The 20,489-nt window shown below is 51.2% G+C and overlaps 6 protein-coding genes across 6 annotated transcripts; 3 read left to right on the top strand and 3 right to left on the bottom strand.

Annotated features, from left to right (window-relative positions):
- Positions 1-981: 981 nt before the first annotated feature.
- Positions 982-1,503, bottom strand: TrAFT101_006241 (uncharacterized protein; the record flags this gene model as incomplete). The annotated part of the gene is made up of 1 exon (XM_024903971.1): positions 982-1,503. One exon carries the CDS (start codon positions 1,501-1,503, stop codon positions 982-984), a length of 522 nt encoding a protein of 173 aa, XP_024760767.1.
- A 54-nt stretch (positions 1,504-1,557) lies between these two features.
- TrAFT101_006240 (uncharacterized protein) lies at positions 1,558-1,965 on the top strand (the record flags this gene model as incomplete). Its single annotated transcript, XM_066127695.1, has 1 exon — positions 1,558-1,965. One exon carries the CDS (start codon positions 1,558-1,560, stop codon positions 1,963-1,965), a length of 408 nt encoding a protein of 135 aa, XP_065983808.1.
- Positions 1,966-2,613: 648 nt separating this feature from the next.
- Positions 2,614-3,558, top strand: TrAFT101_006239 (uncharacterized protein; the record flags this gene model as incomplete). Its single annotated transcript, XM_024903969.2, has 1 exon — positions 2,614-3,558. One exon carries the CDS (start codon positions 2,614-2,616, stop codon positions 3,556-3,558), a length of 945 nt encoding a protein of 314 aa, XP_024760766.2.
- A 2,796-nt stretch (positions 3,559-6,354) lies between these two features.
- On the bottom strand, positions 6,355-11,766 carry TrAFT101_006238 (uncharacterized protein). The gene is made up of 2 exons (XM_066127694.1): positions 8,153-11,766; positions 6,355-8,040 (listed from the first exon to the last, which is right to left on the bottom strand). Exon 1 carries the CDS (start codon positions 11,059-11,061, stop codon positions 8,626-8,628), a length of 2,436 nt encoding a protein of 811 aa, XP_065983807.1. The 5' UTR covers positions 11,062-11,766; the 3' UTR covers positions 6,355-8,040; positions 8,153-8,625.
- A 2,258-nt stretch (positions 11,767-14,024) lies between these two features.
- Positions 14,025-14,638, bottom strand: TrAFT101_006237 (uncharacterized protein; the record flags this gene model as incomplete). The annotated part of the gene is made up of 2 exons (XM_066127693.1): positions 14,025-14,433; positions 14,529-14,638. 2 exons carry the CDS (start codon positions 14,636-14,638, stop codon positions 14,025-14,027), a joined length of 519 nt encoding a protein of 172 aa, XP_065983806.1.
- Positions 14,639-16,776: 2,138 nt separating this feature from the next.
- Positions 16,777-20,401, top strand: TrAFT101_006236 (uncharacterized protein). Its single transcript, XM_024900245.2, has one exon. The coding sequence runs from the start codon at positions 17,994-17,996 to the stop codon at positions 19,659-19,661; it is 1,668 nt and encodes a 555-aa protein (XP_024760763.2). The 5' UTR covers positions 16,777-17,993; the 3' UTR covers positions 19,662-20,401.
- Positions 20,402-20,489: the final 88 nt, after the last annotated feature.

Here is a 20,489-nt window from a genome sequence, read left to right as displayed (position 1 = left end):
ACATGCGTTGTACAAACCGCTCCACGAAAGTCATAGCAAAAGCTCAGGGCCAAAGTCTATCGCCTGCGGTGCCACCCGGTGCAATTTTATTTCTGGTAGCCCCAGGACGGTAGCCCAGGACGCCACCAGATGCGCTGTGGCCAGTGCACATACGCATTTAGCAGCGTCTAGCTTGGGCACGGCCAGCCACGCACACTGCGCTTCGTATGTGCACACAGGTCCCGTAAGCCGACTGCTGGCGGCGTGTTGGAGCAAAGTAATCGGCAACGTACAGTATACGAGCCATGCAGCCGAAATCACCGCTGGCCCGGGTACAGGTACAGCAAGTACAAGCGGCGCAGGGCTGACGGTACCCGGCAGGTACTTGGTCGGGCCAATAAGAGTACCGCTAAGCTTAGAGTTGGCGCGGCGCCGTCTGCCGTATCTCCTGCATAATGTGACTGTACCTGCACCCGTACACGATGGTACACGATGGGCAAACCCAGCAGTACCTCCGTAGGACTCGAGGCAGGTCTGAGTGAGGGGTGGCCCTTCTCGCAGGGACGTGGCCCGCCCCCTCTTTTTGCTCTCTTCTTCTCCTCATCTGTCTGATCTTGTGCCCGGAACTGGCCAGCTTAGCTTTGACGCAAATCCATCGTCGCGTTCTGCGTTGCTGACGGCCTGGAGACAATGTCGCTGCTAGTGCGAGGGCAGCACCAGGCCACAGGACGCGCGCTGTGTGCCGCCGCCTCTTGTTTGGCGCTGCCGTGGCCCTCGTTCGCCCGGCACCACGGCCAGCCAACGGACGCCCATTCTTCTACATCGGCCACATGGCCAGCCTCGGGCCAATGGCCGTCGCCGGCAGCGCCTGTGTCGCCAAGCGCAGCGGGCAAAGCCACCGGGCTCGCATCGAGGGCGTCTCGATAGGGCTCACCTCAGCTGAATCCCCCTCCTCCCAGTCGCCGGCTGCCAGCTCCCGCCGGTTGCGGGCACCGCTAACAGCTACCAGCAGCGCAAATCGCCTCTGGCTCCCTGGATCTCGCTACCGAGCGTGCAATGCGCGGGGGCTGTGGCTCGCCAGACGGTCCCGACAGCACTGAAACTGGGCCCCAGCAAGCTCCATGCCAGGTGCTGCTGTACGGGGCGTGCTGCCGGCGCGGACGAGTCAGGAACGCCGTCAGTCCCTCGGGCTGCGTTCATGGCTGCTGAAAACAGGGATCTCTGTCGTGCCGCCAGGGCCTCGAAACACTCCCTTTGCTCGGGCCTTGCTGCTTTTGCGCCTAGCTGCTGGGTAAGCCGGCCAATGGCGGCTAAGCTGCCGGCATCAGACGCCGCAGTCTGCCCGTTGTTTGCTTGCTGGATTTTGCTGTCTTGCTGCTGCAGGACACAGCCCATGGTGCCCCCAACAGGATCAACCGCTTGGCGCGACCCAAATTCCGCATCTTGACGTCGACCCGCCATCTTCTTTGCCGGCGCCGATACCCAGTAGCTGGACGAGGGAGGGGCCAATGTGGAAATGGACATGCTACTTGCTGCTAGCAGCCATGGTAATACATGCTGCTACTGTAATGCCATGCCATGCGAGGCAAATCACAAGCACTGACCCTCGGATGCCACACCCCCAGCTCGACGATGCCAGCTCCCATCAGCATCGTGGACCTTGATCGCGGTGCTACTGTACATGAGTCTCCTGTTTCGTACATGGCGTTCACTGCCCAAGACTGCTCTAGCGGTGCGACTGCCATACTGCCACCCCCCCTCTGGCTCCGATGTTTCTCTAATGCTAGCTTGGATGGCTCGCTGGGCATCTGGTACTGCTCTTCTTCAGACGACCAGTATGCGCTTCCCCGGTGGGATCTAGCGCGGTGGGAAGTATCTCGCTCGCCGCTTTGCCCCTCTGTTTGCAAAAAGAAACAAGAGAAAAAAAGCCACTCGCATATATTAGACACACCGTATCCTGTCCCATCTCATTTTGAATTATATTAAGGTTCATCTCACCCCGACAAACGTCTGTTTTCTTTTCCCTCTTCCCTTATGGTTGTTGTGTCTCACTCTCACACACTCGCCCTCTTCCGGTCAGCCGTTCCTCTTCATCGCCAGCAGCAGAAAGGAGACTTACTTTTCAACTGAGTCGCGCATCCCTTCCCTCGTCATAGGCAGCAGACGGCCCATCGATGTTGTACCTGCTTCTTAGTTGCTATTACGACACGAGACAGCCCAAAAGACTGCGTACTACAACGATAGCAACGCCTGGTTTTAGATAATTCGTCCGCTTATATCGCCACATTCGCGCATAAACCGGTGTCACTTCGGCTCGGCCTGTATTCAACCTCCAGGGCCTCACTTGAAGGAGCGTCGTGACAAGCTCACTATCCGAGGCTGCCGACCTCTGAATACGTCCAGAACGCCGGGCCTGGGAATTACCACTTTGGGACTGTTCTTGTCTGCCAAAGCGCCCCACGGCAGCGCACATCGCCAGTAGCCGCCTCATCGTATCTCGCTCTCCCTGCAAACGCTACCAGACGCCGTAGGGCAGAAGAGTGCCGTCTGACCGCAGGAATAGTGCGACTTGGCAGGGACCCCGGCTGACGGCGCCAGGCCAAAATTTCCATAAGCAGTCACCTCCATTCCACCATGCCCGTAACCACGCGTGGAGGCCTACCCGGCGCCGACTACAATTACTTGAAAGCCCAACCGCCCGCCTGGGATTCGGTTCGAACTGGACTGTCCATTTTTGCTTTGTTTGTCATTGCACGCTACTGTGTGCAGAGGACGTACCGATGGCTTAGACCAGCTGCGAGGCGTAACACCACTGCATCACCCTCCCCCACTTACAACTTACTGCCCCAAAGACAGTACCAGCCACACCTTGGCCCGATGGATGATGAAAAGAGGATTCAAGGGGTCAACGACCAACAGCAAGATGTGAATGCGCCGGCGACAGCAGCGACGACGATGACGACGACAACGACGACGGCTTCTCCCATTGATCGGCGCCCGCATTGGAGAAGCGCTGGCGGCGCCTTGCCTGGACCCTTCATCTCCCGGCTGCCTCCCGCGCCACCTTTGACTCCGCCGGAGCTGAGCACAGCCGTCTTCACCTTGGACGAGCAGTCGCCCAGCAGCCAGAGCTTCATTCACCAGCCCAACCCCGATTACATGTCCTCGACGTCCACTACTGCCATTCAGACAGACGGCCCTGATTCTGCCTCCATCCCCCGGCGGCGATCCTACACTAAGACGTTCCCCATTAGCGTCTCTGTGTCTCACTCTCCTCCCTCGCAGTCGCCCAAGGCTGAATCACCGAATTCAGCCTTTTCGCCCAGCTCCTACCCCCCGTCGACTGGGTTGCTACCGCCTGCGCCTCCCTCTGGTCTGGACCTGGAGGCGGATGATTACAGCCATGGCCATGGCCACCGGAACGTCGATTTGCAAGGCGAGATCATCTCGGTCCTCGATCGCGAAGGAGCTGGCTGGACTCGCCATACACGTGTCTACGGTGGCGGAGCCTGCCTGGCCTGCGCCGCCAGCGGCGGAGGTTTCTACGGAGCCAATGTCACCCCAGAAGAGATGCGATGATGAGGCGAAAAGGTTGCTAGGGGCCCTGTGGAAGGCGGAAGGAGAAAGCCCAGTCGTCCCAAAAGGGGGGAGGGGGCGTATCCGCGTGCGCGACGTTGTGGCTTCGACCGGACCAAATCGGCATTCGCTAATCATTGTTGTTTCCCTCCTTGCACTTTCTTGTTGCTCTCGACCTGCTTCGCTTAGAAGATTCGAAAATAGCGCTGGCAAGGGGGAAAGAGAGCAGATGGCTGCATCATCTTACGCATGAAACCCAGTCAGGAGGCGCAGCATTCTTATTTTTATCTCTATTTCTTTCTGTAGTATGTCTTTTACATGGGTGGGCGCATCGCTGCATCTCTTTGTTTACAGTTTTGTTCCTCCAACATTCCTATTTATTTCTCGATATCTTTTTCTGCTTTCTCTTCTTCGTCGCTTGTTCTCGGTAGATGGCTGGCCATGTCATCTTGATTTGCATGTTTCCCCCTCCTCTGCTGTTATTTATTCCTCACATTCAAAGGCTTTTTCTAAGCTGCACTGTAATATGGAGTCAAGTTCTGTTTTATTGGAATGTTTAAAGAAAAGAAAAAGAGCTATGATTGGGGTCTTTTGACATTTTTTTTATTCCCTTTCCGCCTTTCTCGCCCTCCTCTTGTTCTACAGCTTATTAGGGTTACGAATATTATGACGATATGATGAATGCGTTTCTCTTTCCTTTTTTACACTTTCTATTTATTCATATCAATAAACTCTACGGGAAAATTCCTCTACTTTTTGATCGCAATGTTTTTACTTTGTGACTAATCATTGCCGGGCTACTACCTAGGTTAGTACCTAGTTTCAGGCCAAATGTGTACGAAGTTAGTATAGTACCTATTCCCCAGCAATCAATTACCAAATACGCAAGATGAAGCTCATAGTCCCCCTCTCTCTTCCCACCCTCTTACTCGGTTGAACGGTTCAAGGGCAACAAGTAAGTACCTTAGTAAATTTCTCTTCTACTTTATTGTTCCTAGCCCGTAACCTTAATTGATTACCTTTCTTTTCGCCCTCCAAACAAGGGCGGCATCCCGGAAGGACCCGTTTCATATGCCTCGAGCATGCATACAATATGACAAACACCACGTGTGGAACATCAGTCTTTATGACGATAGGTTATTTAATTAACAATGTGAGTAAGCGGGCACCTTCTATCCCTCACATCGCCTGGGCAAAATGGGCGGGGGGGCAAACAGTGCCCGGCTCTCCTATGGCTTTGCTCCCGGTGACTTATTACTTTTGCGTCCCCTTTGGGTTTACTGCCTGGTCTTGTGCTTGTGAGCTTCCTTTGCCAAGCTTTCAATAGCGTACTCCCCTTGAAAGAGGAAAAAAAAAAAAGTTCCAAAAAAGGTAATGAAGAAACGGTCTTTTTTGAGGCTCTAAAGGTCTCATGGGGCAGGAGAGTAGCCAAGAAGAAGAAGAAAGAAGAAACAAAGATTTGTCATCTTTTGCTGGAAGACAAGGGCTCCCGAATAGGCTACCCTTGTGTTAGGCTGCTGATAATACCCAGCGACTTTTAGGATGGTTGGTTGTTGACAGCTCTAGTTCCAGGGCTAATTGTTTGCTTACTTTTCTCGCTAATCCGCGAAGGACGTGGCTAATGATTAGTGTATGAATCGGAAAACACCAGGAAGATCCAATTGTACGATGATGACTGGGAGTAAAAGAGGGTGACATGGACAAGGACATGGATATAGACATGTGCTGAGCTGACTCAAGTGGTAAGTAATGGTCCTCGTATATTTTCAATGAGTCAGATCCCGGATGAATGACTTCCGAGCCGATGAGTGAAATGGAAAACGTGAAATGTTGTTCTTTTCCATCTTGAGCTATGTTGGTTCCATACGAATTACCAAACACACAAGATGGGGAACAGACAAGGGTGAAGTGGGATATATGATATGTTACCCAAACAGGAGAAAATTCTCACAAATCACATAGCCCGAAGACGCATCAATACCCTTGACCGAACACGCGAAATGGGTAGCAGCACAAGGCTGAAACGGGGCACCACATGCCGGAGGAATGGTCCGGATGACTGGAGAGGTTGCTAGCTCCTTTTTTCTCTATGTAAAGAGAGTCAGTATGTCTTCCCAATTTTTCAAATCCATATAGCGGTTAGTGGCGTGAGTTATGACAAGATTTTGACAACACTAATCAAGAAGTAGACGTCAGTCTGCTTCTAGCTCCCGATAAGCATCATATTTTCCAGATAAAAAGGCTTAAGGGACAAACTAGAAGAGATAGAACACACGCTATTTGTCGTGCTGTCGCTGTCGTACTACAGCACGTAGAACCACCTACTAGGATGGGCTTTTTACGGTTCTGACGTGAGCGCGTGTCAAAACCTGGTCAGCACCCCGGTTTTCATTGGAAAAACAAGCCTCAGGGCGGACTTATGAAGACGACTTTAGGGCCAAAATCCCACCAGGTCAATGTTCAAAAAGCCATTATGTATCCCTTATGCTTGTCTTTCCAAGAATCTATATATAAAAATTCCCAATAGAAGAAGGAAATCTCAGGTCAAAGCTTGTTGCTGACACGTAGTAAGACAAAAGAAATATATACTCAGAACCCGAAAGAAGAAAGAAAAAGAAAAAGAATCGCCAGCGAGATCCACTCCTTACCAGGGTCGGATTCCAGGAAACTGTTAGCACCTGTAGGACTTGGTAATTTATGCTAGTTGGTGCTTTAGTGTGTCCCTAAGCCAGGCTAGGTATCTGTAATCTTCTTTGGTGTTTGTTGGTGACGAACGAATACAGATAGAGCAGTGTGTATGTCACATATGGACCGATTTCAACACTAGAGCGGCCATCAGGATTTCCTTTTGCGTGATTATTAACAGTAGCAGCGAAAGATGAAGATGGGTCGCTCACACGAAGCTGAACGCAGGCATTTCGTAGCATAAAAGGAAAACTACAGATTGAGTAATCTGAAACTGCATGTAGTCTATCCCAAGTCGGCTCTGCTTCTCAAGGTTTGTTTTTCCTTCTGCTCCGTATAGAGGGAGTCATTGATCATCAAAAGTTCGCCACAGCATGAGTCAAAAGAGGCTCTCATAAGCCAGTCATGCACCCCAGCTTCCAAGGCCAAGGGCCAAGTGAGCTACCAAACAACAGGTTTCCTAACCAGGATGATGCGTGTTGGCGGGAGTCAGACGACGCCGTCTTTCTCATCAACGGGAGTGAGCATTGCCGATGGCCGCGCGTAAATGGATGCATACTTGCTAGTGTTTTGCGGTCAGTGATCCATAGTTCTCCGCTACTGCAGGCCTTTGGGACTCCAGAAAGGAGTCCCGCTTAAGGAGCGAAATGACGGAGCATATCTAGTTTATGCGGAGAATCCAAGTTAAAGACTGAGACGCATGAACCATTTCGATGTCTAGTCTCCTATTGACAAAGTCCTTTCCCAATCAAGTCGGTCAAAAACACCCAGCCTCTCATCCAAAGAATACTAATCATCCTCTTCCACAGGAAGCGAGGACCAAGGAGTCAACCAACGACCCCCCCTAATGCAGTTTGTCCGACTCGTCCGTACTCCGTAAGCACTGCTGCAACAGACCGAATGGGTGACTCGATAATCTATCCACCGACAGGACGTTCGTATCTTTGTAACGCGGGATATAAATACGTCGCTGAGACATGGACGGTCTCTTAAAGGATGTGGCCTAACAGATTTCCGCAAAGAGTTACATGAATGTATATCTTGGAGTCCGGTTTCAAGGTACCTCATAGCACACCCTGGCTGTGAGGCCGAGATGCAGTCAGATATTCGCTTAGAAATGCCCCCCCTCCCCTTGCTATAGCCGCTGTATTGTCGTAGATGGCATTATTCTCGCTTATGCTCGTCATAGAGGGGTGTGTAGGGTCCTAACCTGATTCTTTCCATCTTGTCCTAGAACGATCGTTCTGTTTAACGTTAAACGGACACGCCTTCCCCTCAAATGAGCCTCTCCCGGAGGAACACTTGATAGCAATAACGATACAGCAGCAATAACACACGTCGGCCGGCGGATAAGCGAGATAACCGCTTTGGTAGTACGCCCCCCTCCTCCATGAGGGTAGATTTTAACTTGTCACATTACTCCAATACCATTCGTTGGCTCTCCAGTGTCAGCTTCTAGGCATCTCATCGTCGAGGGGCGCATGACGGGCAGCCATGTAAGGCGCCGCACTCGGGGACAAGAGATTTCAAGAAGCTCGTCATTGGTTTCGTACTGTCCCTGAAGAGCATATTCTCATCGCCTGTGTCTTGGCGATCATTTGTCCTCCAAGAATAACACTCGTGGGGAAATGCACCAGCGTTTGCGCACTGCTTGCTGCCACTCCGCACCGAGAAATGCCCTTGCATTTAGCTCAACTTGCATTAAGTTGTCGGCATTTTGGGATCACGCCATGTAGAGGCCAGGCGGATATAAAGCCCGCGGCAACGTCTCTAAAAGGCGGAAATCTCTTAGCCGTCAAGCTGCGCGCGCAGAAGCAATTAGCATCTGCAAGATGAGTGGAGCGCATGCCTGGTTGTCGGCCATAGAAGCCCTATGTAGCGTCTCATGCAGAGGCGAAGGAAAATGGCTCACGAAGGAGTAGGACTTTGCAAGGCCCTGATCTGGGCCGTTCGAGAGGCTGTTTCCGACATAGAATGCGTGTGCTGCTTCTTTGCTTCATCATATCACAGCACCGCGGACAGGACCAGCGGCACTGCAACCGACCGTGTGGGGATACCCAGCTAATGTTACGCACAGCAGCATATCAAAGGGCCGATGGTGATGATTCTATGGCCTCTTGGATGAGATGAGATGCATTTGCTAGACGAGAAATGAATGTCTTTTTTCTTGGCCGCATGGAGAAGATTATACGAGTGCTCTTTCGATGTTGGGAAGGAGCATCTATGTGGGCTGAATTAGCTTTTGGCATGGACTTGGGAAGGCGTCTCGCTTAATTGCATGCATGAACAAAAAAAGGTAGCTCCAGTGTTACCCGGCTCTTCACTTAATTGATTGACTTTACAGCTATCAACGATTTCCACCTTCTATTAAAATTGCTATATCGTCTACTCTAAATAAGCCATCTGCCAGGGAAGGGATCGCGCGGTTGTCACATTAAAGTATCGCTTATACTCTCCCAGAAGCTCCAAATAATCATCAACAAACTTGGGCCCTCGAAACCCGTCCAAATAGCATTCACCAATGAGCTTAAATCTCCGCTCACGGTCTGGAGCCAGCCTCAACAAGAAAGGGACGCTCGCACCATAAACGGCACATATTTTGTCACCATCTTCAACTTGACCGGTACAAATAACCCACGATCTTTTGGTCTTAACTAGACGCCGCCCTTGACAAAATTGCTGCATAGAGTGGAAACTGCTCCCGTGGATTCTCATCCGCGGACCGTGGTTAAAGCGAGACATGAAGTCTAACTCTGGTTGCCACACCTGGGATTCAGAAATACCAGATACTGGAATATCAGCCCTTCTGGGCTTGGATGTCGGCCTTTGAGTTGTCTGTGCCACTGTATCGAGCTCAAGGATTTTGATCTCCAAGACCGGAGATGCCTCTGGATGCCCGCTTCTGCAAAGTCGAGCCACTGGTTGTTGGAAGATGGAGGCCTTGGATCCAATTTGGAAGGCAGAAAGCGATGCAAGACACGGGTGCCCGTCAAGATGCAGCACCCAGGACGGCAAAGGCTGTTGGCCTCGCTGAATGAATCGGGTTTGGCTGCGTAATTCGCGACTTATATGCCGATTCAGGTCAAAGAGGGACGAGGATCGACCGTTTTCAAGAGCGCGGTACTCTCGCATTGCCAAATCGGCGGCCTGGATCAAGGGATGCTGTTCAGCTTTTGCAACAGCATCGTGTGCTTCTTCCCAAATATTTCTTGCGGCAGCCACCACGTCTTTTGCAGCCTCGAGGTCGGTTGCTGTAGACGAGATTTCAAGCCAGGCGTTTTTTGCTTCTTTCAGTTCCTTCCATGCTCGCTCTTTGCCCCTTTCTACTCCGATTCTTGCCTGTTCTTGAGCCCATTGCCATCTATGCCACGCATTTTCTTCCTTTACGCTCAATTTGCGCCACGTATTGGCCTCGCGTCTCCCTCTGCCGCCTGTCTGTTGCTTTGTTTTCAAAGCGTGCCAGGCTTGTTCTTCGTCATCTTTCAGCTTCAGCCCAACCTCTTCGAGACTTTTCAATGCACCCCGAGCTTGTCTGCGCTGCATAATTTGTTTCTCAAGCAATAAAGCTTTTTCTCGATATTCAGCCTCTGCCTTTTCCGTCTTCTTTCTCCATTCTTCCCATTCTTTCCTTACATCTTCCACTTCACGCCAAGCTCTACTAGCCTCTTCTTTTATCTCGGGCCAGATACGCTTCTTTGCTTCGAAATCATAGAAGATCTTATTCTTTAATTCCAGTTCACACCGTAGAATGTCCGCTTTTGCATTCCAACTCCGCTGTTTTGCTCCCAACATACTCCTCAACTCCTTCTGCCTCTTCAGCTCTTTCCTTTCCGAGTAATCCCAGATTCTCTCTTGCTCTTCTCGCAATTTATGCATTGCCACCTCGTTTTCTCTTAATTCATGACACAGTTTTTGGTCTCCCCCTGCTACATTTTGCGGTGATCCTCTCTGCTGGCCCTTTAATTGACGCCATGCTCTTCCCCTTTCTGTTAACTCCCGCCATATGTCAGCTTGGCATTCTAACCCGCGCCATTCCTGGCTCTTCTCTTTCCATCTCTTCCACTGCACTTCCTTCTCTCTTAATTCATTCCACGCTTGGTTTTCTGCGTCTTTTGCTTCAAAGACTCTCGTCCTTATATGCTCAGCCTGTTTCTGTGCCTCTACAGCTGTTTTAGCGGCTGACTCAATGCGATTTTCCCATAGAACGCTCGATCTCGTTTTGAGTGCACTTATTGCACTTATTTCCTCTTTGGTTTGTCTTCCGATATGAGAAAGAATATCGAGATGATTGTATAAATTGATGATGTGCATCGTGACCTCGATATACAGATCTTTGACTGGCTTGTTATAGTCTGGGATCATCTTGTGAACAACTTGATCGCTAAGAAGGCCAAGTAATGCGTATATTTTGTCTCTCGGGTCAGTGGATGCACAACTCCGAGCCGTATGGATCAAGGAAGGGAAATCTTTCAACGGCTTTTTAATGCCTTGTGAGAGCTGAAGCACTGGCGGGATCTTGCCTGTTTCGTCTACCGGCATCAAGCCTAGGGTTGACAAGCGCGCAGTTGAGAGGAACTCCCATCGGAGCTCCGTTGATCCCCACATCACCAGGATTTTTCTTGCAACTGCCACTTCCTGAAGGACCCAAACTCTGGAAAACCACGGCCTCGACAAGAACGCCGAAATCCCAACCTGAGTTACTTGTCTTCCGGTGCTTGAGCCATTTTGTTGAAGAAATTCGAAGAACAGATCGACATTGGGACGAGTCTCTGCTCCCAGATGAACTACCACTTGTCTTGCTTCGGAGTATATTTTGCTCATTAGTGGAATTTGTTTGTTCTTCTCCAGTATATTTGACTGATCAATGCAAATAGCATCAATCCAAAGTACTCTGTCGTGAAATTTGTATCTCAAATCTCTCAAAGCTGCTGCGCAATTCGTGGTAACCTCCAACGACCCAACCGTGGAGTAGATCTTTTCTGACAGGGTCGACCCACCCCAGGCATAAGAGAGCCCCTCGAATTCTGGGTGATCGTGGAGGCTGGAATGAAAGATTTCGCATTGAATAGCTTCTTACGGTCGCCAGCATAAAGTCGAATTAAACGGATGGAGTCATCGAATTGAAGTTGAGTGTACCTGAATCGCACATTCGACTTGGCTAAAACGGAAAGACTCTGCATGTTGTCAAGGCTGTCGGTGCATTTCCTTTCCAAAATAAAGGTTGTATATCCGCAGCTCAGACAAGTAGTAACTCCGTTGATATGCCTGATATCGGGTCTCAAGCAGAGACAGCCATCTTGGCCTACCATGGTGATAACGTAAGGTAAATCTGTCTGCTGAGAGTCGGCAAATAGCAGAATAAGCACTGGCGGAGAACTCGCTTGCGTGATATTAGCTTGGTCTTCAGACGTTATCTCTCTAAGACATTCAACACCGAGCTAATATAAGTCAGGTCCTGAATATAATACGAATACCTGCAGTAGATCATCAGCCTTGGCAGATGTCTATTCAAGATTGAAATCTAAGCTTCGGTCTTTAGATGGAGGGAATCCCAGAGCTAGACTTCGTAGGACTGAAGTACTGCTATAAATTGTCTAGCTCTATTGATGCCCGATCCGAGACCGAGACAGCTGGCGGCGGTACGCTGATGTACGAGTGCCCAATTCGACGCAGGCAAGGCATGGATGCCTACGGACAGCGTAATTCAGCCCCTCCACAGCCACGCCGGGCATTCACTTAAGCATTGTATAATCATAGAGTTTTATGCGTAAATTTCTTGAGAGAAGAATATTTCATATTTTATTAGCCCTTTGTATAATTTAGATAGATATAATATCCGTGTTTAGCATCATGTTATGCATTTAGAGAATGTGGCTATTAGCGTCACAGTTCCAGCTACCCTGTTGTCCTGATACGGCTCGACATGTTGAAGAGTGTATCCTGGATGTATTAAACAACAGAGCAAGTAACTAAATAAACATGGTAAATATTAGAAATTTCTCTAGTTTTGTTTGTATATGGTCTAAATAATTGATTAACAAGCTTCAGATCAATGCAGCTTCACGAATCAGTATGATTAAGCTTATGGTAAAAGATTCCCGATCAACGTATATGAAGAATGAGAAAGTTTACACAAACTAAACGTAAGATTGAACTCGTGCCATTTCCGTTATACTAATTTTCCAGCCGATGCAAAGAATGACCCGACATTCCGATTAAACAAGTTTTGGCTTTCCATATCTGAGTCTTGGGAGGCAACCTTGACAATTCCTGTTTTACACGTTTTATATCCCACCAGGTAGCATTAGTGCGGGCGAGGACTTATTTCCCCCCGAGTCTATTCGATTACTCTCCAAGATTCTATCCCTGGGCAGCAAAGTCCTGTGGTCATAGCAAGAAAAGGATTGCTAGTTAATAACAAGAAGCGCCTTACTCACGAAGAGTTCAGAATACCTTATTCATACGGTGCACATCATATCTGTGATGGCTGTTTGGATCGTAATACAGCAGCCATGCTTGTTGAAGTAATCGAGGCATTAGCCCAAATTAGGTTTTATAGCTACAAGACTGGATCTATTGCTTTTGTAAAGACAGTAACACCGTGTCGGTATGTCAGGCATCGGCTATTTTACCATGGGAAGAACGGTTAGGATATATATATACCAGGCTGGCTTCTAAAATTGTCCAAAGACAAACATGCCTCATAATACCTTTGTCCCAATCAGAGCATGGTATCACCAACCGCTTGTATAGCAGCTAGAAGCGAAGCTGTACGCAACAAGAGGCAATTCCGCGTCAACGACGTCGATGAGAGAGCCTCAACGCGCAGCTAAATAACATCGGCATATGCGGCCGTATCCGTCGACAAAAGAGGAAAATCGATAAACGCTACTAGAGACATCAAGGAAGGACATCTAGGAGAACTCCAAATTACGCCATTACTTGATGCTTGAACAGACTCACACCTACGAGCAATAGTAGTCACTTTCCCCGCGCCCGAGATACCACTTGCACAATGCCCCGGTCACTATCCAGCGATGCTCTGCTGCCCACCGCAAGCACAGACGGTGATGGTGCTGGATGCCGCGGTCTGATTGGCTGCTGGCCAGGCTGGGCTCTGCCGTTAAGCGCCGGAAGGTCAGCCACGCACTTGCATGCATTGCTGCGCATTGTACCTGTACCCGTGCCTGTACATGATGCATCGCGGCTGTGGTGGCACACGATGGGTGCTTTGGTGCAGATACGGGATATGAGATGCAGCACAGCCCGGGGCATGGACTATGGTCTATGGTCTTCTGGCGATCCAGACCGAGTCGATGTTGACGCAGACATCGGATCAGTGTGCAGTACATTAGCACTCTGAATACGCTTGTCGTATGAATCGATCGCTATCAATGACACGTCGCATGCAGCGGCCGCGGGGGGCTCAATGGGCCATGCCCCATGCTACTTTCGATGAGAGGCCAGACCGTGGAGCTGTAGAGGAGAGGTAGGGATGAAACAGACTCGATCTGCTGCCTGCACGGAGTCATTGCGAAACAAGCAGCCGACCTGCCCAGTCGGAAGACTCCACCGATATTGTTATACTTCCTTGTAGTTCTACTAAGGCATTTAAGCGGATGTGCTTCTCGGTAGTGGCACACATTGAACTCAAATGCATATGCTTGAGAAAAACAAAGGATCGACTAGCCACTAGAACAAAGCGAGACGCGAAATTGCCTATGGGGTGCTTGCGTGCATTCTGCATGCCGGCTAATGCATATCAGCAGCCACTCGCTCTGCGGTTAATTAGCGATGAGCGCCAAAAATGAAAGGCACGCGGCATGCATTCCTGCGAGTACACCGTTCTGCCGAGTACCAGCGCTCAGCTGCAGAAAGAAGGTACTGTCGCGGTCTTGGTATTGGACTGCTCCATGCTGGCGGCGCTCTGTACCACGTACAGGCCTGGATGGGAAACAAACGCTCTGCGGGTTGCAGGTGAAGTAAATGCATTTCTGTTTGAACTTGTCTTGTGTTTGCTGGTAGAGCGCGGCTACGCCTCCACGAAAGGGAGCCCTGCACTGTACTCGCCAGTGGGCCCCGCGTCTCGTCTCGTCTCGTCTCGTCGTTGATGGATGGGGCTGTTTCGTATTGGATGGGTGATCTCGTTTGGGAAGGCCTGTGTCAGCCTTTCGAGAGCTCCGAAATTGATACCTGCTACGCCGGATTGTTCAGTGTGTATGTACTGCTATTCCCACCACCCTTTGCTCCTGTAAAAGGCAATCAGACAGAACAAGGCTGCTGCGAACCTCGAAGAAGCCGCGGCTTGGCGACAGGCATAGCATTGATAAGATTCAATAGTTTCGTCGCAGCCTGCACGAGCCTGGAGCAGAGACATGCGCGACAGGACTCGGGGCATGTTTCAGGACAGGTGCGCATATACGGCCAACAATTGCATGTATAGCTGACTGTGTATCGTGGCCAGAGCAAGGCTGACAAGCCAGCCAGGAAAGCGAAATTTAGACGGACATTCTGGCGGCACCACTGGTGCAGTACGCGTCCATTGCGCTGGTAGCACGTCTGCCGTGTGATGGGCTAGCAGGGCGACATGAAACACGGGAGGCACTGCTGCGTGAGTCGACGATCTGGATGGGGACTGGCATGGCTTCAGGGGGAGACCCATGTTCTAATTGTAGAAGCATGGGTCGCCAAACGTAGAACGCAGGTGTTATGGTAGCACTCTGGACGGAGTGCCGCCGTTGCTGCAAAGACGATGCGCTGTGTCTGCGCTCGATGCGGAACATGCCGTACCCTGGAGACGATGCCTCTTTGCATCCATTCGGAGCTGAATCCAGAGCATCCCAGAAACAGAGCCTGGCCAAACCCGGATTCCTGGCCTGGACGGGACGGAAAAGCAAAACCAACGCCAGCCGTGGTGGGTTAGGCGCGCTACCGGCAAAAACGAGAAGCGTTCGTGCGAAGGACTCGATGGCGGGAGCCAAAGCGATGGGCCCCGCCAATCCTCGAGGCGTTGGACTGTCGAAATCGTGGCTGTTCCTGATTGACTGGAGGAGACTTTTGGCTTAGTGCTTGTGCAAGCAAAAAGCCCTTTTGTTCCTTTCCTGCGCCTCACGTGCCGGCTTGGTGGACTTTGTGATGCTGACGATGACGCTGATGCCGCCGATGATGATGACGACGATGCGTAGAGGGCTTTCTCGTCGCCGCCGCGTTTGCTCTTGTTGCGTCTCTGCCGTGGTCACGCACAGCTACTGACTCTTGCGGCACAAATTTGTAATGCGCTGCTCCCGCATGGGCCGAAGCGGAGCAGCAGAGCGAAGAAGCAGACGAGATTCGGTGCTTGGTGGTGTCGTCATGTACGAGGTACCCAGTGCTGCATGCGTCGTGATTGGCTGAGGCCCGGCGCGAGCGAGCTGTTGGCGGGCTGGTACCGGAACTTTCCCCTGAGCTTTAAGGGAGGAATCCCCGGCGCTGCTGCAAGGAGAGGCTCACCGCGCTGGAGTTATTTTTGCCGCCCAGCGAAAGAGGAGAGTGGGCAGGGGGTTGGGCAGCTGTCGGGCCTCAGTTAGAGAGGAGCAGAGCAAGTACCGGCTACCTGCTTGCTCCTCGAGAATACGGGGCCCCTCCATCCTGGGCGTCTGTCACGCGGCAAGTTGCTACGTGCTAGAGAGAGTCCAGCAAAGCTTGACACATGGCGCATTCGGCGTGGCCCGAGTATATTTTTGGTTTATTTTTTTTGGTTTATTTGTTTATTCATTTATTTTAGTTTTCAACGCCTGCTCGGCCCGTGGGCATTTATGTAAGCTACTGATATTAATATACCAGACTCTTTACTACTGTACAGTAGCGCTGGGGTATGCAGATATAGTACCTACCAGGTCGAAGAGCATGGAGCTCCTGATCCCTGGCATTTTCATCACCCCGCAGAGGTGCAATGTACAGGTACCGGCTGCCCGTATGTGCCTACGGTACACCTGCACCGCCCAACGGCCCTCGTTATAGCACGTACTGCTAGTACCATCTGGGAATCCGCTGAGAATCGAATCCTCGGCCGTCCTCGCAGCCCTGATTGGCCACACGCCAGCGTCTTGCGGCTTCTGACTTGCGCCGCCCAGCAGCCAAACAGCGCCGCCGACAGCGCCTCTAGTTCCTGGCAGACCCTGCCGACGCCTCCCAGCCGCTGCCCATTGGCCGCCATGCCGCAGCCTCGCCCCGCCCGGCCTCTGCGCCGCGGCCTGTGACTGGCGGTGGGAGTCGCGCTGCTGCCACCACCACCAGGCTCTGCCGCTAGCAGCGCCCTCGCCCAGCTGTCAGTGGCCTGTCATGGCGCCCTGCGCGCTGCGATTGTCGCTGCTCAGGGGTCCGGTCCCCTAGGCCCACCTGCGGTTTTAGGGCCCTCAGCGCACCCTCCTCCACCGTCGCCTCCTGTCTAGCGCGTTTCCCTCTGGGCTCCCCATTTTGCCTCTCCCTCCGGCCACCTGCAATTCCCTGAAAAAATCGTCTACGCCACCAGCTCTTTTTTTTTTTTCTTTTTTCTTTCCAATCTTCTCCTCTCCACCCTTCCTCCACCTCCGTCCATCTTTGTCCCATCACCATTTACACCGCCTCTTATTATTTTCTCCTCTCTCTTCTCCCTTCAGTGGCCCCTTCTTGCCTCGCCTTATTTTCTATCTCTTCGCTTTTCGAGTCTCGTCTTCCTTTTTTCGCCTTCACTCGCCCTCATTCGCCGCTGCGCGTATCGCTTCAATCTCGCACACCGGGACTTTTCGGCTCGTGGAAAAAAAAAAGAATAAAAAAGACTTCAACCAAAAACGAGAAAAAAAAAAAAAGATTTCGACAACCCCCCAGGGACAAAGGGGACAGATTAAGGAGACCGACAGCAATTTTTTTATGGAAAGCGCATTCACTAGTGACATCGCCGTTAATCGACTGTAATTATTCTTCGACCGCTCCTTGCCTTCGTCAAGACCGCATCGCTCCAGCATTTCTGTTCGGCCGATCGTTGATAACACGCAGCATTTGGGACGCCGCAAAGCTTGTTTCTCGTTTTACCGCGCAAGGAAATACACGGTCCGCCCAACAATTTTGTCGCGAGGACACCGCCTAGCTGGAACCTTCGACACGTTGAACACGAGTTTTACTTTCGTGTGCCTTTCTGCCGCCATCGCGAAAAAAACGCACGCGCCCCCTTTTCCGTTCTAGCCTTTTCAATCTCGAGCGCCATCTGCTTGGGTTTTAACCTTGACGGAAAGCTCAACTTTATCGCAGCCCTTCTTGGCGCGTCGCTTACTCGTTATTTAACTCGTCACTTCCCTTCGCCAACAAATCTGCTTCGCTTTGGAACCATCCTTCATTCTCTTCCAAACCGTGTTTTTTCTCGTTCAATCACTCCGATTTAATTCCCGCCTTCTCCACTGTTTGATGCTCGGAGATTTCTTCTTCTTGTGAACATACTACAATTTCTTGGATTTTTGACCTTTTTCTTCTCTCTCTTCGACTGTTCTCGCGACTCAACATCCTTGACCGACCAAGGCCGTCTTGAACTGTCTTTGCTTGACGATTCATTCTTCGTCAGCTCTCGATCCAAAGCATCGCTTCCGCATTTTATCAAATCTCGATTCTACCACATATTAGACTTCTAATTCTTTCGCACCGCATTAGACATTTGATCCTGTTAATTAGGCTTGTCCGCAACCCCCGATTCTTCGCCACATCACTTCATTTGCAAGCACATTTTTTCTTTCTTTCTCTGAGCTATGGACGCAGGCAGTCTCGCTCAGATGTCTTCCAACTTTGTTTCTCCCGGTGGCCTGGCCTCGCGCCGTGGTAGCCAGAACATCAAACCGCTCTCCTTTGATACCATTAAGCAGGGCAACAAAAACCAGGATGGCGGCATTCCGACTCCCCGTACTAGCCGCTCTCATCTGCTTGCGGGCCTGAGAACGGCCCCCAAGTCTGCTGCCGCGGCTTCCTTTGGTCCCATGTCGCCCACTGGTGCCGATGGTCCTATGCAGCAATTCGCTCGGAACGGCGTGGCTGCCAATGCCTACGGCTATGGCCAAGGCAATGCCTACAACCCTCCTCTGACCGCTTTCCCTCAATACGGTCAGCAGCAGCAGCATCATTATGCCAATGCAATGGGACAGCAGTACACTGTTGACCAGGTGCTCGCTCCCCCCCAGCTGTCCATGGATGAGCAGCTGCAAGAGCAGATGGATCCCAACCTCTATGCTCAGCTTGTCGCGACCAACATGTATCTCGCTCAGCAGCAACAGAGACTTCAGCAGCAGCTTAGGAGCGTCCAGGCTGCAGCCCAGCAATTCCAGCAGCTCAATATCGGCAGCAACCAGCTTGCTCAGCAGCAGGCCGCTGCTTTTTACGAGCAGCAGCAACACCTCGCCGCACAGGCCGCTGCCGCTCAAGGTCAACAAGTCTACTACGATTCCGCTACTGGCCAATACTATGTCGATACCTCGGCTTCCAAAGCTGTTTCTTCCATCAATATTGAGCAGCAGCCCATGACTCCCGGCTTCAACAACTTCCAGCAGCAGATGCAGATGATGCAGCAGCAACAGCAGCAACCTCGCCAGCAACAGCAGGGCGCCCCTCGTGTCCAGGTTTCGCCGCCTCCTGAGGGTCAGCAGGGCTCGTTCCGTGGCTCCTCGCCTCCTCGACGCTACGATTCTCCCACCGAGGTAGCTCCTCTTCCTCCACCATCTGCTAACGCCTTCCGACGTGGACACAAGAAGTCATCTTCCCTGGCCGTTAACAGCGTGCTGGCAGCCGCCGCGGCAGCGGGTGACGCTGGCAAGTCTCCTGCACCCAAGACGGCCACCTTCCCCGCCCCTGCCACTGGTGGATATGGCCCTGGCCAGGCGCGGGCTGGTGAGCATCCGATTCGTCAGCCTCGTGGACCACCTTCCATGGACGAGCTGAAAACGAAGCCCACGGCCAAACATGAGGGCAGCAAGAACTTTGCCACTCGCACCCGACGGTCGGCTGTGCACAACCTTGTCCGCGCTGGTCTGGAACGCCGCAAAGGATCTGGCAGCTCCAGCGGTAGCATGAGCCCCGTCTCTGAGACGGCTGAGGAGTCAGCGACTCCCATTACAGATAACGAGTCTGACTCTGGACGTAGTGGGTCAGGCAGCTTGGCTGGTGAGGTGGAATGCCGTACTTCGCGAGGCTCTGCTGCTGGCGGCTGGGGCGCTATCGGCTCAGACCGACCTAGCTCGCGGCAAAAGGTCCGCGGCAGCGTTGACAGCAACTCTGGCTCCGAGAGCGACAGCAATTCGTTTGCCGATGTTTTCAAGAACGGTGCTCTGCGAGCATCCAGATCACAGGAGGCTGCAGATGGCCAGCGAAAGGCCCCCAGACTGGTTCTGACCAGCGTTGAGAAGCGCAAGATGGCTTCTGTGGCATAAAAAAGCTCAAGTCGTGTGTGTTTTTATACCTTATTATTCTTTGCCTTTCTCATTATTATAATTTCTTATGACTTGACGCTCCCGGACTCTTTATTTTTTTGATATGACCCCTTTGGACCTGCGAATTGCATTTACATCGACAACATCTCGATCTCGACGGCTTTTCGCTTTGCTTTTATTCTTCATTTTCTTTCTACTACAAAGGCAGCCTCGCATGGATGAATGCGTGCTTAGTGTACGTGAGGCGAAGTCATGGTCATACTTTTTATCAATGATTATTTTATAATTCACTTCTCGACTGTCCTTCAAAAACGATTTTTTTTTCTCTGAACCGGATCAAGAGGGCAATTGGCCAGGGAACTGCTTTGTTTTATGGTGGAAGTTGGGAACTTATACGACTAGTGAAAGACGACAATATCAACAAGGGCGGAGGCACAAACAGACTGCTGTCTTCTCGAGGGTAGACCCCAAAGTGTGCGAGCCGAGAGGATGCAAGACTCATCCAGCGGGCCTGGCAAAGCAGAAATGACGAAAACGTGCACCCCCTTGGCATTCTTTTCCTTGGATCTCTGTTGCTCTATTTGCTTCAGCATGTATGGTTTTTGACTCTACAAACGGCTGGATTTGACTAGGATGGAGGGAGCTCTAGGGTTGGGACATAGGTAGTGATAGTTTTTTACAGAATAGTGGCACACAATACAAATTGATGAGCCATTAACAGACTGGTACCTCGATGTGACGGGAGTAGTGAATTGTGTAATATTGTGCATGTCAAGTGTTTCCTGAACCATCTCTATCATATTGAACAATGATTGTCTTCTACTTTAA

This window comes from Trichoderma asperellum, chromosome 3, assembly GCF_020647865.1.
Source record: "Trichoderma asperellum chromosome 3, complete sequence".
In the NCBI taxonomy this organism is placed as follows: Eukaryota; Fungi; Ascomycota; class Sordariomycetes; order Hypocreales; family Hypocreaceae; genus Trichoderma; species Trichoderma asperellum.
This window is presented reverse-complemented; position numbering and strand designations above follow the sequence as displayed.